The sequence below is a fragment of the Lepus europaeus genome, chromosome 20 (genome assembly GCF_033115175.1).
Source record: "Lepus europaeus isolate LE1 chromosome 20, mLepTim1.pri, whole genome shotgun sequence".
NCBI classification, from domain to species: domain Eukaryota; kingdom Metazoa; phylum Chordata; class Mammalia; order Lagomorpha; family Leporidae; genus Lepus; species Lepus europaeus.
Genome location: NC_084846.1, coordinates 45,288,696 through 45,311,304, shown reverse-complemented (window position 1 = coordinate 45,311,304; position 22,609 = coordinate 45,288,696). Strand labels below are relative to the sequence as shown.

The following is a 22,609-nucleotide window of genomic DNA, read 5'->3' as shown; positions in this document are numbered from 1 at the left end:
ATAGAATAGTATGTTCATCAGCATTCCCACAGCTTCTAGAAAAAGACCAGGGTAGGAGAGGCAATCCGGTTTTAGCATAGGGCAGAAAAAAATGGGAAACAAATAGGGAACTATCACAGTATTTGAACTGTTGATGTAAAAAGGAGTCAGTAGTTAATAAAAGAAACAGAAAATTCTAATCCAATATTTTATGTGAATAGGTGAAACCAGCAAATCATTTACCATTTCCCTCAATTTTCTCACCCAAAAAAGTCCCTGTATTATGTGAAAAGTAAGTTGCTAATATTGAGCTTATCAATAGCTTATCTGCTATTACCATTTCTATACATAAGTTAAAAATAGGAAATATATATATGTATTCAATTGGTTTGCCAGCTGTTGATTTTGGATAGAAATCTATTTTCACTTCACAAATGTGGGAGTCAAGAAATAATGAGTATGATTTTGTTTTACTTTATGAAGCATTTGAACACAGATGCCTTAACCTTTTGAGCCAGATCCAAAACACACAAGCATCTAGCACCTCTGTAGCCAGCTGTAAAATGCTGATGCTCTTGAAAGAAGAGAGATTTTCACATCAGGTTGCAGATGCTAGCACTTTGCTCTCTGCTGTTTCTCCTTCAGAGATGCTGATGGGCAAGTTCACATCCCCCTGCCTTCTGAATGCACAAGGCTTGGCAGTTTGGCAGTACTGCCCCTTGGCAAGAAGCTACTCAGGGATGCTCTGTTGCGGGTAACACAATACTCTTAGGTCACCAAGGAAACGGCTCGATTATCAGTAACCTGTATTTTTTGTTGATCGTTATTCCTTCTGCTCTTGCCTTTTTCGTTCATTTTTTGCTTGTTTTGCTTTTTAAATCTGCATTTATTTGAGAGAAAGAAAGAGAATTAAAACAAGAGAGAACTCTCATTGGTTGGCTCACTTCCCAAATGCTCACAATGGCCAGAACTCGCATGGGACTGAATTTGGGAGTTGGGGACTCAATCTACATCTCCGTGGAGGTGGCTGGAGTCGGCCTATTGAGCCATCATGGCTGTCTCCCAGGGTCTGCATTAGCAGGAACCAGGAGTCAGGAGCCAGAACTCCAAATCAGATTCAGGCAGTCCAGTGTGGGACACAGGCATCTTGGCCACTAGGCCACACCTTTGCAGAAAGAAAAATGAGAACACATTTAGACATGCAGCCATCTTTTATTGCACTCTGGATCATATTTCTTTTATTCACCTCCCCTCCACTCCCAGGTCCGAGTGTCCCAAGGAAAAGAGCCTGCGCACCTGCTGAGTTTATTCAAAGAAAAGCCCCTCATTATTTACAAGAATGGAACATCAAAGGAAGGAGGTCAGGCACCTGCTGCCCCTGTTCGCCTCTTTCAAGTCCGGAGAAATCTGGCCACTATCACCAGAATTATGGAGGTAATGTTATGCATTCAGTCACACATGCCCTCATTGTAGACTTCCCAGCAGACCTGAGTCAAATTATCCACTGTTCACAAGAGAAAAAAGAAAAACCCCAAGAACAATTGAATAAAAGTTGAACTCCAGATACTGGGCATCTCATATTAAAGTGACTTCAAACCCAAACAAATGAGTTCTAAGATTAACAAAACAAGCTGTCCAGGGCATGAGGCAGCTTACGCTCTCTCTAGAAAGGCCTGGCTGGGGTAGATGGATCAGGGGTAGCAGGCACAGATTTGCATACAGCCCCTTCCCGTGGAAGTCTTGTTTTCCCTCCCTGCCCACTTACCAGCGTGGTGACAGGTGCGGAGCTGGACAGCTACCCTCCTCTCCCACACTTGCCTCTTTGGTGCATCTCCTGCTTGTCTATCCAGCTCTGCCCCCACTCTCAGGTGCTGCTATCTACGGAGCTCCTGGTCCTTGCCCGCCTGTTTTTTGATGACTTCCGCCGTCTTCTCACTTTCTCCATCTCTCTGCCTTCTCTCCTCCAGCAGTTTTCCTTGACCTCATCCCATCACGCACTCGCGTGGTCCTGTGCTAAATTCTGCCTCTAGCCATAGTTATGGCTCCTATGAAATAGGTCGTCTGATCTCTGACAGCCCTCTCCTTTTCCTTGGCTACTGTACCCAGCACGCACATTCCAGAAATTCTGCACCTGCAGCTGAAGCTAAGATACTTCCCCTCCCCCACACCATCATGCCCTTCCCCTCCCCCTCTCCAGCTCGCAGCACCCCTGCTGCCTGCAGGTAACTGATTCAGAATTCACAGAGGACAGGAACAGACTCACACACGGGTCACCTCACCTGCTCCCCTGCCATGCCACCAGCTTGTCGGAATCTGTACAGTACTACACTCCCTTTCCCCCTTGTTGTACAAAATAAATTTAAAATTATAATTTATATTTAAAAATTAATATATATTTTATATTAGGAATTTATACATATAGATAATGAATATTTTAGGCATTAACATCAATATATTAGCCAGAAATTAGTAATAATATACTTATATAAAGAGATACATCCATAAATAATAAATGTGTATTACATGGAATAAAAAACACGGCTTCTCTCAAAAGCCAAATTCCACCTGCCCACCCCACCCCTGGGCACCAGCTTCTTTCCTGGATCCCCCGTCTCTGGCTTTCCTAAGGCTTTTCCTGGGGTTCTGTCTTTTGCATCATTTATCCCATGTCAGTTCATCCTGATGAAAGCAACACGAGTCTTTCTCTTACGCAGCGTGGACTTATTCTTCTGTCCTAAGTGCAACTGCATCACTGTCTCCTGCCCCTGACCTCAGCCATCCCCAGTCACCACGTCATTTTCCACCGTCTTGGGAGCACAGATCCTTGAGAGTCGTCCTCACTCACTCACTGTCTACTTTCCTAAGCCCCTTCTATCTGCTGCTGTTCCAGTTCAGCTGTTGACTCCCACCACTCCACTGAGGCCGGTTTTATCTGGTTGGCCAATGACTCGCCTCTTAATCACCATGAAAAGTTGCTTCTCTGACCTCATTCCTCTTAACTGCCCACCAGGGCTTGGCACAGTCAACCTTTCCTGCCTCGGTGAACAGTGTCTGTAACACCACACTCCCAAGGATTTCCTGCAAACCTCCCGGCCAGCCCTGGGGGAGCAGCTTGGCTGGGTCCCCTGCTCCGCAAGCCATGGAGGTGCCTGGCTGTTCCAGGGCTCGGTCTTGACCCTCTTCGTACTGATTTCATTCAGGCAGGTGTCTTAAACGCCAGTGGAAGTATTCATCTCATCCCGAACGTTCTGTGTGTAGATTTTCCATTGTCTAATCCTGTTTCTGTCTACTCTGTGCACTTGACAGTTAAGCTCTCATCTGTGGGCGCTCGGCTGATTTCAGGTGGAGGAGCTAGCCAGAGCGCACCATCCTCGTCACTCTCCTGATCCTTCCTCTGTGGGCATCTCTAGAGGACGCCATCAGTTGCTTGCAAGCCCTATTTCCTTGCAGCCTCTCTGAAATGCATGAGTCAACCTCATTTTTATAAAGCGCCTGTTTTCATCCCCTGCAGGCCAGAGCTTTATAAATGTTCCATTTTAGATCTTCCTCCCTGATCTCATGCCAGCCTGAGCACAGGCCTCTGGGCCACTTCTCCCCAGCATCCCGCTTCTGTCCTCTGGATCAGTAAGGAGACCTGTGGACCAGAAATCAGAAGGCCCGCGAGCCCAGCCTGCGGCCCGTCCTCCCCATCAGCACACCAGCCGGACGCCTCTGAACCAGCTCCCGGATGCTGCAGTCCTCCTGGGAGGGCTGTGAGCCCCTCCCCCAGTGCGACCGACCCCGGGGCCCTGTGTCTTTCCTCCTGTGGCGTTCCCACTGGCGCAGTCCTGGCCGTCAGTGCAGTGAGCCAAGCAGCTTGTTTGGGCACTGTGGATCCCGCTGCCCTCGTCTTCACTTCCGGCTTCACTGCCGCGGCGCTGTCATCTTTGCCTCCTCCCGCTCAGCCTTGCAGAGCGGCTCTCCTTCCTCTCCCTGCAGTGTGCAGACAGTCATTGCACACAAGCGTGTGGTCACGCGTGTTCTAGAAACAGAGCCACAGAATCACCAGGAGCCGCGGGAGACTCTGCGCGTGTCTTTCCTTGGCTCCCAAGGGCTGCCTTCAGCCTCACTCAGCCAGCAGGGTCCCTGTCTCAGCTCTGTGACCACACGGGCAGCACTGGATTCCACCGGCAGACCCCAAGTGGTGTCCACAGCTTCTCCATTGGAAGGAAACCGTTGTCACAGTTTGTTCTTAATCCCCTGTAGAATGCCTTTCATAATTTGAGCTATCATTTAGCCGAATCTGAGGAACCTTCAGGGGAATCTGTGGTATTATCCTCGGCCTACATTGGACTTCGGTCCCCGTTTTTTTGTTTTGTTTTGTTTTTTAGATTTCCCTGTGATTATTTGAAAAACATCTCTTTTCCACACAAGAACCAGACAGCATAACGCTTCACGTGCATCCTTTGCGAATGCTACGCCCTCTTCTGGGTCGTGGGTTCCAGCCCATGCTTGTCCCTGTAGTGTCTCTGTGCTGTCCTCCTTTCCACTTACCATTCAATAAGTTTTAAAGGTTTGACCTTCTTTGTTTGAAAAACAGAGTTACAGAGAGAGAGACAGACAGACAAACATATCTTCCATCTGCTGGTTCTTTCACCTTTCACCAAACAGCCACACTTGCCAGGGCTGGGCCAGACCAAAGCCGGGAGCCTGGAACTCCATCTGTGTCTCCTATGTGGGTGGCAGGGGCCCAAGGACTTGGGCCATCTTCCACTGCTTTCCCAGGCCATAGCAGAGAGCTGGATCAGACATGGAACAGCCAGGACTCGAACCGGAGCCCATATGGGATGCCGGCATTGCAGGCGGCAGCTTAACCCGCTGTGCCACAGCGCCAGCCGTGCTTGACATTTTGCTCTTAGAGCCTTGTGCTACTCTCTGAGGTCAGTTGAGAATTAAAATGACGCAGACCAAAGTGTCCCTGCCCCAGTGTTTCAAACACCATGCTGGTGTCCATCACTTCGGTGAATTGATTTCTTGTAATAGAGCAGAAGGCTGTGGATGGTTTGTCACAGTCACAGCTTCTAGCTTCAATACACATATTGAAAGAGCAGAAAAAAATGTGAACCATTGTGTGTTTTTCTGATATACTCTAGGTTGATGTTGATGCAAGTTCATTGAATTCCAACGACGTTTTTGTCCTGAAACTGCAACAGAACAACGGCTACATCTGGATCGGAAAAGGTTCCAGCTCGGAGGAGGAGAAGGGCGCGGAGTACGTGGCAGGTGTCCTCCAGTGCGATGCCTCCAGGATTCAGGAAGGCGAGGAGCCAGGTGTGTGCTCTGGGGCCCAGGACACTAGCCGGCATTACATTGGCCACACCTGCGAATCAGTGTTTGTCTTAGTCACTGTTGGATGGGTTTTGTAAGGGTTAAGAATCTCTCCATCAGTTGCAAAGGTGGACAATGCTATAATTTGTTAACATTGAAGTCCAAATGAGAGACTATTATTCACACTATGCCTCTGGATGGGCACTCGCTAAGCCTGTGTGTCTTCCACAGAGGAGTTTTGGGATGCTCTCGGAGGGGAAAAAGATTACCAGACTTCACCACTGCTGGAAACCCAGGCTGAAGACCATCCTCCTCGGCTTTACGGCTGTTCTAACAAAACTGGAAGGTTCATCGTAAGTGTCCCGAGAACAGCGGGTTAGGCCCTTCCAGCATTGGGAGAGGCATCCCCTCACAGCTCGGACCCTTTGCAGCCGGGACACAGCTGTGGTGGCTTCATTTCAGCTACCCACACACCACAGATTGATGATGCAAAGCATTGAGAGTACTCGTAACTTAATATATAAATCAAGCTGTGCTTAAAAATACCACCCACTTCTCACCTGTCTCAGTGTTCGGATTGCTGGGTGACTATGCACGTGCAGCTGGGAGGGCAGGCTAACAATCTGGCACTTTCTGTGGGCAGTGGTCCTTTCTGAGCTCACTACATTTTACGCTTCATCATCCCGGGGCAGTAAAAATATCCCCTGTGTTGGCTGAATAAAAAGATATTATGGGGATATTATGGTCAGTGGGAAAAGTCACAGTGGGAAATCTATGTATATGCCTACAAATGAACTGAAATCAATAGGAACATTTGTTTTGTAGTTATTCATGCTCTAAATTCCAGACAGTTAAAACCAAAGTTAGAATCATCGGTATAAGTGTCTTAGTTCAGGCTTCTGTGGCAAAAGTAGCATGGTCTTGGGGGTTCAAACAACAAACATTTCCTGGAGGCTGAAGTCCACCCCAGATCTGTTGGCGACCCTGCTTCTGGGCTTTCAGCCTGTATCCTCACATGGCCAGCAGAGGGCACTGTAGTCTCCTCCTGCTCTTCTAAGGCCACCACTCCCACCGTAGGGGCCCCTGTCTCAGGGTCTCACCTAAACCTAATTAGCTCCCACACACAGAAAACACTGGTCAGACTGATGATATATGTCACTCCTAAAGGTGTTTAAATGAAATGGGTTTTGAGACTTTTTCTAAAAAAATAGTTTTTGAAATCTATTTATTTGAAAGACAGTGACAGAAAAGAGGGAGTGAGGAAGTGAAGGTAGAAGAGAGAGAGAGAAAGAGAAAGAGATCTTCCATTCCTTGGTTCACTCCACAGATGTCTGCAACAGCCAGAGCTAGGCCAGGCACAGCCAGGAGCCAGGAACTCCATCCCACGTCTCACGTGAGTGATAGGAGTCCACGTCCCAGAGTCATCACCTGCTGCCTCCCAGGCACATTAAGAGGAGGCTGAATTGGAAGCAGAGGCAGGACTCGAACCCAGGCACTGTGGGACGGGGTACAGACTTCCCCAGAGGTGGCCCAACCAGCTGCCCCAAGGAGGGGATCTCCTTGTGAGTCTGTGATCAGAAAGAAACTGGAGTCTGGCTGTGTGCCAGGATCAAATTCCAGGGACAAATCAGCCACTCTCAGGGTGACATGATCATAACCTGCAGAGCAGGTGAACATTTAGAAACGACTGCCAAAGTTTCACTGCACTCTGAAATAATACAGAGGCAGTGGTAGGCTCTAACAGAGAAAGCGCTGCTCTCCTGCTTGGTGTAGAATCTTTCGTGCATTGCAGATCGAAGAGGTTCCAGGAGAGTTCACCCAGAGTGATTTGGCAGAAGACGATGTCATGCTCCTCGATGCCTGGGAGCAGGTGAGAACTGGGTCTTGTTCCTAACAGAGCGGGGACTCATGGGGGGAGCTGAGACCCTGCTCAGAGCGGGGACTCCTGGGGCAGCTGAGACCCTGCTCAGAGCAGGGACTCCTGGGGCAGCTGAGACCCTGCTCGGAGCGGGGACCCCTGGGGGAGCTGAGACCCTGCTCAGAGTGGGGACTCCTGGGGCAGCTGAGACCCTGCTCAGAGTGGGGACTCCTGGGGGGAGCTGAGACCCTGCTCAGAGCGAGGACTCGTGGGGGGAGCTGAGACCCTGCTCAGAGTGGGGACTCCTGGGGGGAGCTGAGACCCTGCTCAGAGCGAGGACTCGTGGGGGGAGCTGAGACCCTGCTCAGAGCGGGGACCCCTGGGGGAGCTGAGACCCTGCTCAGAGTGGGGACTCGTGGGGGGAGCTGAGACCCTGCTTTGAGAATGGCAAGCTCCGCAACAGGCGGGCCGGAGTTTGGGCTGCATTTAGAAAGAAGCAATACAATTTGATTTTTTTAATGTGAGAATAATCACACAGATGCTATTCTTGCTTTTTATAGTCTTAGGGGGAAAAATCTTCTGTAAAGTTCACCTACTCCTAATTTAGTCATGTAGCCTACCTAATAAAGGCATTAATGGGTACAGTGCCAAGGGGATACAATACTTCGAAGGCTACCAAAATATTCAGAATTTTTCTTAAAATTTGACAAGAAGTCATAAGGAAGCGCTGTCCCGGGGAAGAAATTGGCACAGCTTAGGTTTGAAATTACACTGTAAGTATATTACTGTTCTACATACCTTAATTTTGGAAAAAAAATGGCAACTTGATGTACCACAGTGCTAGCTTTTTTAAGCCTCTGTGTGAACTCATAATAGTGAAAGGGAAAAATAAATATGCTAGTAACTAAATTAAATAGGAGATGTGTGAGATGCTCCTCTGAATTGGGCCTAATCTTAGAGTGGACACAGAGCCTGCTACTTTGAGGTCTAATTGCTAAGCCATTCAGGTGCATTGTACCTGGGCTTCTTTATCTGCCGTGACCCACATATGAAGAGGGGATCCAGTCACACATCTCCCCATGTGAATGCATTGTTCATTGCCAGGTGTGGGATTTTAAACCTCATGTGAATAAAACACCACTGTGCACTTAACAATGCTATTCCCTTACTCAGATGTATTGAGTCTTATTTGTAACCAACTCTGCTGTTTCTGGAGTGACGAGCTGTTTAGAATATTCCCTTTGCTGCATTCCATGTTTTAATGTGATGCTTTTCACTCCTATTACTGTTCCATCATGGTGAGTTCTGTGCCTGGCACCCAAACGTTCCAGCACTTTCACTACAAATTAGAATTCAGCCACAGCTTAATTTGACCAATTTTTTTTCCAACATTGATTTAATTGTAAGGCAACTCAAGAGGATTTTTTTAGCATGAAAGTACCCAACCCATGCACCCATACATTTGACAAAGGGAAGTGTGCATTCATTTTATTTTTTTTTAATTAAAACTTTTTAAACCTCAGTATTTAAATACTAAGATTGTAACACTTTCACCAAAGTGTCACAGGGCACAATACCATATGAGACGGCAGAGCCCTAATGGCAGTCTTGGGTGCCCGCAGAGCTCTGTGTCTGGGTGTGGCCCCTCCAGCCAAGACTCAGGAAGTGGGGCGATGCTGTCTTTCCCACCCCAGGGAGTGGAGCAGGTGCAGAGAAATAGCAGCCTATTGTTTTTGTGAAAAACATTATCTTTGTATAAGACATTAAAAAAATACAAGTCAACATAAATGAAATATGGAGACCAAGCTGCTGGCTGCTCCTTTGGGTGTGTCCTGATGAGGGTGACCTCAGGGAAGTGATTGAACTTCTCAGGGTCCCTCTCTACCTCCCTGGCCTCTGGGGTTGTGAAGAGTAGATGTGCCACGAGTGTGAAGGACTTCATCTGGTGGCCAGCACTGAGCCAGCACTCCCCAAATGCTACCTTATTGCTACTGTTTCATTTTCAGATATTCATCTGGATTGGCAATGATGCCAATGAAGTGGAGAAAACTGAATCTGTGAAGTCAGGTGAGCCACCTCCCACCAACTGTGATGGCAGTGCCCTGGCACGACTGTAACTGAGTGCCTGCGGCTCTTTCACACCACATCTTCCAAAATTATATGCCAAAGCTGAGAGGTAGCCTAGAACAATGGAATTTTTAAAGCGTAAAGAACCTCAGAATGTATATAAGAATAATGCTTTGTTACCTAATTTACAATATAATTATTTCCATGTATTCCAAAATGTTTCAATTCACTTAAATTTTTATTTTGTTAGAATAGTAAACCTTTCATAACTTTGATAAGTTTTTTTAACTTCCTTTTTTGAGTAATACTGTTCTTTCTGGCATAATTTTCTTTTTATTGAAAAGTACAATAATAATTATGCCATAAAACATGGAATTCTTTCAAGAATTAATGAGACAGACTCTCTTGGTGTTTTACATGCAGATGAGAGATATCAATAAAAAATTGTTCATTTCTGGCTACTTGAAGACAAAAAAATTCATTTTATGGGAAGAATAATCCTATAGTTTAGTCGAGCCCAAACTAATTGATTCTATGTCTTTGCAACTCTTTTAGCCAAAAAGTACCTTGAGACAGACCCTTCTGGACGAGACAAGGGGACACCAATCGTCATCATCAAGCAGGGCCACGAGCCCCCCACCTTCACAGGCTGGTTCCTGGGCTGGGACGCCAGCAGGTGGTAAACTGATTTTTGTAAACAAACATTAGGAGGCAGCTGTGTCACAGCTATTTTGGAAAAGAAGAAAAGGCTTTTTGTTTAGTTAGCTTTAGAAAATTTACCTCAGCTATGTGGCTACTTTTTTACACATCTTATATTGGGTTCAAAATTCATTTCAAATTTGAATTTTCTTATGCTATTAAGTTAAAATAAGCCAAAGGAAGCTTCTGTTATGGACCAATATTAGCTTTTCTGGAAACTGATTTGAAACTTTTTATATGATACTTTTAAAAGTAAGAGGTTGTGAACAGTCCTGGGGGATTTTCCAAGTAGGAGATTTCATACTCAGCAGTTGTTAGCCCCCATGTTCTTTAATAGGCTGGAGGAGAAAGCCAAAGTGCCTTAGGGGAGGACAGCCCATTTTCCATGTATCGTGTTTGAAAGAATTGTATATTTGCAGTAAGGTTTATGTTAAGATGCAACTTTGATGCCATTAACTCCTAAATGTCATTTTCTAAGAAGAATTTGTTATTTTTTGTTTTTTTTAAGACTTTTAAAGCATAACTTTTATGACAAACTAAATTGTGTTAATATCCACCTAGATATATATACATGACAGTAGATGTTTAATACAACAAAAGATGCCCACAGAAAAACTTCGCAAATACTGGCTTTCATCATTAAAATGCATTCTTTTTGAAAGGTTCTGCATGGTGATATTTTATTCACATTTGGTGTGAATTAATTGCACCATTAAGGTTAAGTACTTTTATGCATAAATACAAATGAATCAAGTATTTCTTAATTCGCCCTCATTAAGTCATCAAAATTAAACAGCTTTCCCATGGTTAAGTATTTATGAAGGATTTTGAAAATTATATAGGACAGATGAGTCACAGGTCTCCAGAAAGCAGGAGTTGGGATAGAATCCATGTCCTAAGTGTAATGGAAGTCAACTTTGGTGGTGGGTACATGGGGCCCATGTGGTTGAGGAAGGAAAGCTACACTTTTTTTTTTTTTTTTTTAGATTTATTTATTTGAGTGGCAGAGTTACAGACAGGGAGAGGGAGAGACATAGAGAAAGGTCTTCCATCCGCTGGTTCATTCCCCAGATCAGCCAGAGCTGCGCCCATCTGAAGCCAGAAGCCAGGAACAACTTCTGGGTCTCCCATGCGGGTGTGGGGGCCCAAGCACCTGGGGTCTCTTCCATTGCTTTCCCAGGCCATAGCAGAGAGCTGAATCTGAAGAGGAGCAGTCGGGATACAAACTGGCACCCCATGGGATGCCAGCACTGCAGGCAGAGGATTAGCCTACAGCGCTGGCCGGCCCCAGAAAGCTACACTTCTATGCCAAGAGGAAACAGAAAAGGGATGTGATCTCTGGACAGGTGTGACTTTCTCTCTGGGGAAATGAAGGGCATGTGTCTACTGCCCAACAAGGAAGGGTCTTGTGGGTCTGAGGCTTGTACGAGTGGTCAGGAAGCAGGGAGAAACTGCACTTGTAGGCACTGCTACCACCTGGGCATCTACCAGGTGACAGGCACTGTTCTCATCACTTTGGAGTAACATGAATTAAAGGACAGAATCTCAACTTTTATGGAGTTTATATTCCAGGGAAGACACCAGTGAAATCCAAGTCAATAAAAGATAGATCATAAAATACCTTAGAAGACAAGTTCTACGGAGGAGAAAAGATAGGGAAGGAGGAGAGGGAATGGCAGGTAACACGTGGGACGGAGTGCAGTGTTCATGGGATGGTCAAGGGAAACCTTTGTGTAGGTGACATTTAAACAGAACCAACAGAGGCTGGGACTGAACCTCATGGTCACACAGTTGGTATTGAGGAAGAAAACTAAAACAGTCTATTTCTGAAATGGTGAGCATTTAGAGGCTGAAAGGAATCTGATTCTGGATGGCTGAGTGGAGGGGCCCTCGCCTCTGCCACAGAGAAGGACCAGGTCCACAAAGGCAGGCCCACTTTTCCAGGCGATGCACGGAGGGAGAACATCAATGAAGAAGTGACAGTGGGCATCTGACACAGCAGTTTACAGAGCACTTGGGATACCCACACCCCATGTTGTGGTGCCTGGTTCAAGCCCAGCGCTGCCCCCGTTCCAGTTCCCTGCTAATGCACACCCTGGGAGGCAGGAGATGATGGCTCAGGGACTCAGGTCCCTGTCACCAATGCAGGAGACTTGTATTGAGTTCCAGGCTCCTAGTTTCAGTCTGGCCCAGTTATTGTTGCTCTGGGCATGTGGGGAAAGAACCAGCAGACTCTCTCTCTGTTTCTGTCTCCCTGCCTTTCAAATACAAACATAAAAATTAAAAACAAACAGAAAGTGACAGTACCGCTGTCATGCAGCATGGGGACTTAGAAAGCCAGCATAGAGAGGGGAACACAGCTCACAGCAACTCCTGCCCAGGTCCCAGGCCAGGGATGGGTGCAGACTGCGCTCACTGGGAAAAGGTAAGCAGGAAAGCTGAGCAACTGTGTCATGCAGAGTGGCGGCACCAACTACAGAACTCCACAGCCCTTTCTGCTCTTAGCTCCAGTCCAGAAAACTGGGATCTGAGCATCTGCTTTGCTCTAAAAAAGAGGAACCTATATTGCCCACCCCCTTCCCAAAGCCCGCAAACCCAAGTTGCTACAGCACAGCTACCCCCCGACTCCCTCCAGGAACCGCTGCAGTGTAGACAACTGTGGCACTGTTAGACTATGGATGTTGACTACAGTTTAAGAAATCACACAGAAGCTACACTTCTGGGCTCATAGAGAAACAAAGCCAAAGCAGCTACCTAGCAGACAACAGTACAAAAGAAAGTTCCTACTGATACTGACACACTGTTGTTAAAAGTGTATATTCTGGGGAAGAGGTTGCAGTGGTGGTCTGGACACCTCTTGGGATCCCCATATCCCTTACTGGAGTGCCTGGTTCCAAACCCAGCTTCTCTGCTTCTGATACAACTTCCAGCTGGTGTGCACCCTGGGAGGAAGCAGGTGATGGTTCACGTAGTTGAGTTCCTGCCCCCACGGGGAGACCTGGATTGAGGCCCAGGCTTCTGGCTTTGACCCTGGTCCAGCCCAGCCACTGCAGGCATTTACAGTCAACCAGTGGATGGCAGTCCTGTTTTTCTATCTCTGCTTCTCAAGTAAATGTATACACACAATAAGACCTATTCTTCCTAGCCTACATGGATGCCACTAATTTAGGAGGCAATTTCAGTATTTTAATGTAATGAGCTCTGTTACCCCAGGAGAAGAGTTCATGTTCTGGAAGCCTGGAGACACAGCACTGTCTGCAGACTGGACATGACGGGGAATGGGCTGGTTCCTGTGCAGGTCAATTAATTAGCATAATATATGGCCCTGTGCTGAGGCAGAGAAAGACCCCTGGGAGCCAAGTGCGACACGCCTTCCCACCCCTTCCCTGGAATACAGACAAGCTATGAGGGGACCACGTCTTGTGGAAATGCAGATTGCATCCGTTGAGTTCTGGGGCTTTCTTGTTTCTCAGCTTGAGACTCTACCAGCCTTCCTTGGCTCTTCTTTCCTAGGGACTTAGTCCTTCCCCAAGCAACTTGATCATCCCCACCCTGCCTGCTCACCAAACCTGTTTGATTAATTGCTTATGACTCATTCCAGCTTAATAGATTTCCACTTCTAACACATACATATGCAAGATAGCTGGCACAGTATGCCTGTGGCTCAACATAGCTCCACACCTAACACACATACCTACAAGGTAGCTGTCGCAACATGCCTTCCACTCCTAACACCCATACATGCAAGGCAACTGGCACAATATGCCTTCCACTCCTAACATACATACGTGCAAGGCAGCTGGCATGACATGTCTCCACTCCTAACACACATACATGCAAGGCAGCTGGCACAGCGTGGCTCCACTCCTAACACACATGCATGCAAGGTAGCCAGCACAACATGTCTCTACTCCTAACACACATATGTGCAAGGCAGCTGGCACAACGTGGCTCCACTTGAGTTGCTTACGTCCCACTGCTGTCTTCTTCCACCTGAAGGCACCTGCTTCAGAGCAGGGCACTGTGTCCATTTGGCCATCAGCAGACTGATCTTGCCTGACCTCTCGCTGCTCACCTGGGGCCTTGTGAGGTCCATCCATGGACCCTGGATCTTTATTCTCCCTCCTCTGACCACAAAGCCTCCTACCTAAAACCTTCCTCCTGCCCTCCGACTCAAGGTTGACGTTCCCTGCTGTCTAATCCAAGCAAAACATTTCAATTGGCAGTTTTAGTGTCTCCTACAAATCTGAGAAAAAGAACAAGTGTCCTTCCGAGAATAAGAATCCCGTGTCTCTGGAGCTGTGGAATCTGTAACTTCATTCCTCACCCAGTGAACTGGAGAGCTCGGTTCCCGCCCACAGCAGCACAGACAAGACAGCACTAGTCAGGCAGGCTGCAAGCAGAACGTGGGCTTGGTGTTGGTTAGGGTGTCTGGGTAACTCTCTGGTGCTCCGGGCCCAGAAGAATGAGGTATAGAGTGGCTGCTTCGCAAAGAAAGCACAAGGGATTCTGGGACTCTGGCTTTCTTGTCCCTGGCTGCAGTTCCCCTTAGGGTACAGCTGGGCACTGTTATGAAAGCATTTTCATGGCTGCAAATAAATGCATTAGGGGCAGGAAGGGGAAGTGGCTGCTGTGGTCCTGCTCTCCTGCGACTGGCAGAGGAGGTCCCCTGACTTGCGCGCAGCTAACCCAGTCATCCGCTCTGGACATGTTCCTTAGACACTGCCCCAGGTCCACAGGCACTCCTCTCTCTCAGGGGATCTGCCAGCTTCAATGAGCGGGATATGTGGCTGATTCTCTTTAGCTACTGTGAGTTATTAAGGACAGAGGCTACACCTTGTTTTAGAATTTCCAGCAGCCGCTATCATCACCCAGTGAGAGACTTTTGGGGGAAATAAAATTCTTTCAAACACGGAAGTGGTTTCAGGCCAGTTTCTGTAGTGGTTTGTGGCACGGGCAGGGTGTAAAGTCAGTTCTGCTTTTCCCCATCCAGATGACTTCAGAAAAGACTGTCCAGGACACTAACACAAACAGGCCCGGGACACCCGGCGCCCAGAGCTGCTGGGAAGTCAATGAAAAGAAGCATACGAAGCATTTATCAGCCTCATCCCCGCTGCAGGGCCCCAGCCCCAAGTTCATCCCAGCACAGCGCACAACCATAAACTGATCCTGTTTACCAACAAGTTTAATCGTCAGAGTAGGGATAGCGGTCAGCTGTTGACAAAACCCAGCTGTGCTGCCAGGGCAGCGGTGTGGCCTCGGCCCTCACTGCCTCTGGTGGCAGGCCTTCTGGATTTCTTCCGCCAGCCCCAGGCAGTGCAGGATTCGCTTCTTTTCAGCAGCCAGATCCTTCTCAGAGATCTGGCCCAGGAGTTTCTGGACAAATATGCTCTGATCTTTCAGGAAAATGTCCTTATTGGCTCCCACGTTAGGCAGATTCTCCAGGGACCCCGTTGTGAAATGGAAGCTTAAATATCTGTTCCGTTTTAAACCGGGCCCTTTCTCTTCGATCCAGGACAGCGGGCTGCAAGGACAAAAGCATCACAGTGTGAGAGGTTAGGTGGGGGCGCGGGGGTGGTGTGCAGGCACCCAGCCTCCTGGTAACAGGGCTTCAGTTTGCAAACATCTGCCCAGAGCGGCAGCTCAACGCAGTGGCTGGGGTGTTATCCCGTCTCTACCAGCTTCCCCAAGGCCAGGGCTGATGGTGTTTCCAGTTTTCCTGCCACACAGTCCTGTGTTTACATTTGCTATGAGGCAGGGAAATTCACTCAATGACTGCTGTAAACACTCGTGTGTGATTCAGATTTTACTCTGAGTCTTATGGGTTCCTCTAGGGGATCCAGATGTGGGCAACAGGTAACTCACGAGCCACCTCAGACTGCATGCAACTGTTGTTCACACGCAATGTACACATTTTTATGAGGAAGATTTCTTAGAGTTTTCATTAGGTTCTCAGAGAAGTCCATGAGCCCAGTCACACACCAGAAAATACCCTCTATTGGTTAACAAACTACTTCCGTTTCCACTCCAGATTTCCCCTGCTGGCTCATGTCAGCACCATAAAAATCTAAAATTCAAATTGAATAGACTCCACAATCTCTCCCTTCTCTGGATTAATCATTTCTCTACGGTAGCAGGTAAAAGCTGTGATATAAGTTTACAGAAAACAGAGAAACCTCCTCTTCACAGATCTTAAAGTAAATAGCTTCACTCAGTATTCTGACCTTCTCTTTAAAATGTATTCTAAAAATTCCACACCATTAATTTAAGGACTTCTCAAGCAAAAAAGAAATCCATAAGTTCTTCTACTAAAATGACAGTATCTTAACACAGTCTTTTCAGATCTTTCTCTATACATAAGTGGCTGCCTACCCACACCCATACCCACACCCACACACCTGTGGTTCTGCTGCAATTCACTATGTTGTTAGAAGGTAGGAATAACTTAACTGTGCCATTGGACAATGAGTGGTGGCTCCTAATGTGCAGTGATAAGCTCTGGGAAGATGTCTACTTTGAGCTGGAGCAGGATTGCACTGAGATAAGCTTTGGAAGAAGGAGACAAGAAACCTCCAAGCCCCAAAGCTTTCTGCTGTAGCACAGTCAGAGCTGCAGCTGCATCCCCAGGAGGAGATGGCTTTCCTGCCACCGGAGTGTGCTACATCATGCAGCCCACAAACCAGGCAGGGCCAACCTGCTTTGAAGAACTGCTGCTCAGCGAGATCTCTAGGCTGGAAAGTCATTGAAATGACTCATGTTCCTAATGCTCACCCCAAAATCAAAAATCACACGTGGATCAGACATCTTTAAAATAGCAGTTAGATAAGTAAATTAACTGAAGTAATCAATCTGTCAATAAATCTGGTTGTGTTTCAAATTTTTAACAATGAATTATTATTATAAACTCTAGCAAAAAGGTGGTCTAACTCCATGTAAAAAAATTAATTCAGTGGCCAGCGCTATGGCATAAGTAGGTTAGGCCTCCATTGGTAGCGCCAGCATCCCATCTGGGCACTGGGTCTTGTCCTGGCTGCTCCTCTTCTGATCCAGCTCTCTGGGAAAGCAGCAGAAGCTGGCCCAAGTGCTTAGGCCCCTGCACTCATGTGGGAGACCCAGAAGAAGCTCCTGGCTCCTGGTGTCAGACCAGCTCAGCTCCCCCTGGAGTCACTCCGGTGCACTCGGGGAAGACTCCTAAGCTCCCTTGTCCTCAGGTTTCCTGCCACTTACCATTTACTCTCAGTCTCCAGGTGCACAGTCATCTTCATGTACTGGTCTTCCTTCCGCTCCTCCAAAGTGGCAGACACAAGAGAAAGCTCCCCAAAGAGGGACACCAGCCAGGTCAGGCGAGAGATGCCGCTGAATGCAGGGAAGCCAAACCGCTCTTCCTCCAGTGGGCCAGCTGTGGGGAATCACAAAGGCGTGGCTATTGGGAGGGGGGCACTGCCAGATGCCAGACGAGCCAGGGGTGCAGTGGGAGTGAAAAGACACAGCCAAGTGATCAGGGCAGCGACACCTTGCCTTATGCGATGGGGGTGCGAGGTAACTACTGACACTCACAAAAACTCAGATGGCCAGCTTGAAAGTCTTTCATAGAGGTGCCTCCCTTTTTCCTTTTTTATTAAGTTTAGCTTTGCAAAGACATGCTACCAGAAATAGCAGTCAATCCAACTAAAGAAAAAATAAAACAGGTTTCAGGTTTCTAATACATGCATGTACTCATGTGTAGATATGTAGACATAAACATGTACAACTTCCTATAGAAAAATAATCCCCAACCAGTCGAGATTTCAGGATGGAAAATTCTGCCTACTATACTGGGGCAGAACCATGAATATGCTTGGGATTTCTAACACATTTTGGACTCAAGGCCCACCAAGCAATTAAAAATCACTTGAAAAAAATACATTTTGTTGTTCATAGAAGCATGGGAAAATTAGGTCAGCTCTGAGTCAGAGAATGATTGGCAGAAACGAATCCAAGCTGACATCCTAGACAGCTAGGAAAGAACCCAGCTGGCCTTCTGACCTCACCTGTGACCTCTGATCCCGCCCAAAACTGACCTGTGAAGAGAAGTGACCCCTTCAGCAGCTCTTTCCCCACCACTTCATTTTTCAGGAATGCAAATTCCTCCATCAAAAGTTCGATATGCTCCTCATGCAAGACTTTTCCTGCCACAACAAAAACAGAATCAAAAAAAGGCAGTGACCATCAATGGTGTAAGGTTGGGTTGTATCTCCCAGAGTCTGGGCCTGTTTCTTTTTATGCTTAGTGATTTGGATATTTGAAAACACAGCCATCTGTCTGTCTTGAACTGGATTTGTAGAATGCGAACTGTGGCCAATAACAATGATTAGAAACTTCGATGCCTACCAAACCATTTCTAGAGATAGGCCTTCTCCGGGCTTGTGAGTATAATTTCACGTTTTAAACAGTTATGTGCTCTATCTCACACACCTGTAGTCTCTAGCTCCCTGCTCATCTCTTCTGCAACACTGCACTTTCTTAGGCTGAAACAAGCCGTTGCACTCATCCTTGTCTTTAGACATCCACACCTTGGCACCCAAAGCATACTGAAGATCCATTCAACAGTCTAAGTCAGGTGAGACACCAGCCAGACCTTCAGATCCCTGACAACCTGGAATTCGGGATGCATGGTCTACCTTTGCATTTCTATCCTGATGAAGAAGCCAGGAGTTCAGAGTTTCCTCCCAGTCACTGCACACTGTGCTTAGGGGGTGGGCAGGCTATCTCGGGTTAACACAACAGACTTTCTATCCACATCAATGTGGCTCCTCTTGGCTGTGTGCTTTTCTGGGGTGTTGTAAGCACTTCAGTGGTTTCTGAAGTATTCACAGGGTCAACCTGGTCTATACGCCAAATCAGGATCTCTGTGAGGAGAGGAGCCCTGGGCTTCTTATTCTGCCCTCCTGATGTCCTTGCTCCCAAATCATCTGTAACTTTTGCCACCAAAAATGATATAATATTTAGGCATATCAATGTGAAAATGATTATTATTTCCCTAGCTACATGTAAACACTATAGTAACCTTTTCAATGAACACAATTCTATGTGAACATTCAGCAATATAAGCTCCTCAGGACAAGGCTACCTTTTTATATTCATGGTGCTAAGCTCATCATCTCACACATGTCATAACTATCACCAAAAAGCTGACGAAGTGGGGAATGAATATGTTCCTAAAAAACAAAGGCAACCTTCATTGTTAAGTGTTTTAAGTGATCTATTTATATATGTGTAAATATATATAGTTCCAACTAAATTTATTTGTTTAATGGACCAATATCCAATCTCCAGTATAACATTGTTTTTGGTGTTCTATTTTACATTTTTGTCTCATTAAAAATGATGGGGTCTGGTGTTGTGGCATAGCAGGTACAGCCATAGCCTGCAATGCCAGCATCTCATGTGGGTGATGGTTGGAGTCCCAGCTGCTCCACTTCCAATCCAGTTCCCTGATAATGTGCCTGGGAAAGCAGCGGAGGATGGCCCAAGTGTTTGGACCCCTGCATCCACATGGGAGACCTGGAAGAATCTCCTGGCTCCTCGGCCTGACCCAGCCCCAGCCATTGCGGCCATTTGGGGAGTGAGCCAATGGATGGAAGATCTCTCTCTATTTCTCCGTCTCTCCCTCTCTCTAACTCTGCCTTTCAAATAAATAAATCATTTTTTTAAAATTAACTAAAAGCAATTGTGAGAGTGATGTCAGCAAGATGGTAGAATCAGGAAGCAACCCTCTCATGTCCCCGTACAACAAAAAGAATTCTACACCAATACATGGACAAAAACCTCTCTTTATAAGCCTTGAGATTTGAGTAGGTCACAGAACCCTGGTGGAGCACAAGACCCAGAAAGGTTTGGAGAGGCCAGACTCACCAATCATGCTGCTAAGTTCCAAAGAAACAGCCCCGTTTTCCAAAGAGCTGGTTTACAGTGCCTCTGGCCTATAGCCTGCAATCAAAACCATCTACCAAAAAAAGTCCAAGAAGAACCAAGCAATAGTAGTCCCTCGACAGAAAGGCTCAGCTGTATGCCAGTGTCAGTACTGGCAATAGATCAGAAAGCTACCCTGCAACTCAGCCCTAGCCCCGCTCTCAGCTGTGGTCTCAGCTTATGACCATCACACAAGGACTAGAGGAAAATTCACCCATATCTCACAGCCCAGGAGTTACTCATACACCTGAGCCCATGTCACTGATTCACCAGCCTCCACCCCACAGCAGAACCTGTGGTAGCCCAGTCTTGGCTCCACCAGCTCTTGCTGTAATCAGGGAACGACCTTGTGCAGGGCCATGCTGAGAAACACGCAACCATGGAGCCGAGAGAGGGCTCTGCAGCCTCTGTCGCACAGCAAACCTTGAAGGGGCTCAGTACCAACTGCAGCCACTCATCCCATAGCTACAGAACTGACAGGTGCACATCCATCTGAATCAATGAGACAGGTTACCAGCTTCTAACCTACAGCAGATCTTGAGGGCATACAGTCTCAGCACTGCCCCTTCCTGCTGCATGTGACGAACTGTTCCACCTAGGCAGGGACTCACAGGGAAATGTGCACCTGTCTGGGGTAATCAAACACGCTTACTACCCTCCATCCCATGGGACATCCTAAAGGGTCTGATCCTTCCTGTTGCAGCCAGGGAATCATTCTGACCACACAAGGAACTTCTGGGATGTGTGCATGGATGGGACACTGGGTCTGACCTCAAGGATTGGATCTGAGTCCAGCTTTCCCAAAGGGCTCAGGTCCACAAATGGGTTTCCTGCAAGTCAATCCAAGCCAGGGATCCCTGCTGGCCTTGGGGCCTTGGTGAGACTGACAACTAACCTGAACTTAGGGTACCCTCTAGTGCCTAAATGGCTTAGGTGACCAGGGCTTAGGGAACACAGTAGCCAGTCTGCTTGGCCTCTCTGGAAGGCCCACTTAAAATAGACAAGCAGAAATCAGGTTATTCAAAAGCTTCCCTTTCCCCTGCTCCGCCACATAAGGAGCAGCACGAGACCCTTACCAAAAGCCAGACAGATAAAGCTGCTTGGGTTCCAGCTTCCAAAACTGCGAGCTAAGTACATCTGTCTTATTACAGCAACAAAAAGTGGACTATGATACCTAGCACCAAGGGTTTCTAAGAGAGGAAGAAGTGCTTCATTAATATGTGCTTAGCACAGTTTCCAAGTTCCTGGCATACACTAAACATTTATTAAGTAATGTGGGCTGGGCACTGTGGCACAGCAGGTTAAAGCCCCGGCCCGCAGTGCTGGCATCCCATATGGGCCCCAGTTCGAGTCCCAGCTGCTCCGCTTCCAATCCAGCTGCCTGCTAATGTGTTTGGGAAAGCATCAGAGGATGGCCCAAGTCCTTGGGCCCTTGCACCCCATGGGAGACCCAGAAGAAGCTCCTGGCTCCTGGCTTCAATGGGATCAACTCCGGCTGTTGCAGTCATATGAGGAGTGAACCAGCAGATGGAAGACCTCTCTCTCTGTCTCTACCTCTCTCTGTAACTCTTTCAAATAAGTAAAATAAATCTTAAAAAACTAAGTAATTGTTTCTTTAGAGAAACAACACAGATTACAAAATAGCCATGCAAGACAATTACTCTAATTTTTCCATTAGCAGTGTGTCATGTGCATAATATCAAAATAAAGGCATGACACTGCAAGTGGGAGCTATACTTCATGTTTTTTCATTAATTTAAAAGAAGCTGATAAGCCTCAGCCAAAAGTGCTCAAATTCGCACCCACGCCTCTGCTTTCCCTATCCATTCCTGTGTGTGCCTACAGTGAAGCAGAAACTCCAGGTAAGAGGCCTGGGTCCCAGACAGACAGCGCATTCGTCACCTTTCTGCTCGGCCAGCTCCCACAGTTCCTGCGCAGCTGCCAGGGACAGCGTCATGGGGTATTCCACAAGGACATGCTTGCCCGCGTTGAGGAACTGCCTGCGGTAAAAGACATGAATACAGGGAAGGAACACTTCACATCAGCGTCACTGAGATGCTCTGCACGGCAGAGAGCAGATTCTAAACGCACTCCTGTAGTCTCTGGGCGTGACTCTGTCATGAAAGGGCTGGAGTCAGCCCCAGAGGAGATGGGACCTCAGTGTATACTACACCGTTAGGCACATATTCTCCTGCTAGCCTGGACGGAAGCACTTTCTACTTCTGTGTTAATTCTTCATCTATTCTTTTTTAAAAATTAAGCACTATTTAACAGCTACTCTGGAAAAGAAAGAAACACGCATTAACAAATAAGTTACCTGTTACCATGACAACTGTGAATAAAGATCACAAACCCCATGAGCCCTCGCTCCGCCTGAAGCAGTCTGAGCTTCCCCGATGGCGTCTGCACTGGCCCTGAAGTCACAGGGGCTGATTTCCGGGTGCATTCCCCTCCGAGCAGCAGAGGCAGGAACTGGGGCGTTTTGTGGGGCTTTGTCCACAGGGGCCGGGGAGCAGGGTTAGGAAATGCAGGGAAATAGTGACACAGAAGCTGCTGGAGGCCTCACTGTGAGGGACCTTGGAATGCTGTGCTCAGGACTTTGGTTCGCATCCCCTAGATACCAGGGCACAGACACTTCTATGCTCGGTCACTCCTTAAAAGGAATGTACTCTGGTGCCATGGAAGGTTAAGGGACCCAGAGAAACAGCTTTCTTCTACTCTAGATGGAGACTGACACAGGGGAGCAGC

The 22,609-nt window shown here is 47.3% G+C and overlaps 2 protein-coding genes across 3 annotated transcripts in view; one reads left to right on the top strand and one right to left on the bottom strand.

The window, feature by feature from the left end:
* SCIN (scinderin) overlaps positions 1 to 10,353 on the top strand; it is a 67,865-nt gene extending 57,512 nt beyond the window's left edge. The window contains exons 11-16 of the mRNA XM_062178223.1: positions 1,243 to 1,413; positions 5,112 to 5,289; positions 5,518 to 5,639; positions 7,079 to 7,156; positions 9,151 to 9,211; positions 9,767 to 10,353. Coding sequence (XP_062034207.1) covers positions 1,243 to 1,413; positions 5,112 to 5,289; positions 5,518 to 5,639; positions 7,079 to 7,156; positions 9,151 to 9,211; positions 9,767 to 9,894 — 738 coding nt within the window. The 3' untranslated portion in view covers positions 9,895 to 10,353. The remainder of the gene's footprint in view (positions 1 to 1,242; positions 1,414 to 5,111; positions 5,290 to 5,517; positions 5,640 to 7,078; positions 7,157 to 9,150; positions 9,212 to 9,766) is intronic.
* Positions 10,354 to 15,058: 4,705 nt separating this feature from the next.
* Positions 15,059 to 22,609, bottom strand: part of BLVRA (biliverdin reductase A) — a 36,208-nt gene continuing 28,657 nt past the window's right edge. The window contains exons 5-8 of one of the 2 annotated variants that reach the window (XM_062179074.1): positions 21,764 to 21,861; positions 17,971 to 18,078; positions 17,138 to 17,309; positions 15,059 to 15,434 (exon numbers count right to left, since the gene is read on the bottom strand). In XM_062179074.1, coding sequence (XP_062035058.1) covers positions 15,176 to 15,434; positions 17,138 to 17,309; positions 17,971 to 18,078; positions 21,764 to 21,861 — 637 coding nt within the window. In that variant the 3' untranslated portion in view covers positions 15,059 to 15,175. The remainder of the gene's footprint in view (positions 15,435 to 17,137; positions 17,310 to 17,970; positions 18,079 to 21,763; positions 21,862 to 22,609) is intronic. The other variant, XM_062179073.1, reaches the window with a different exon arrangement.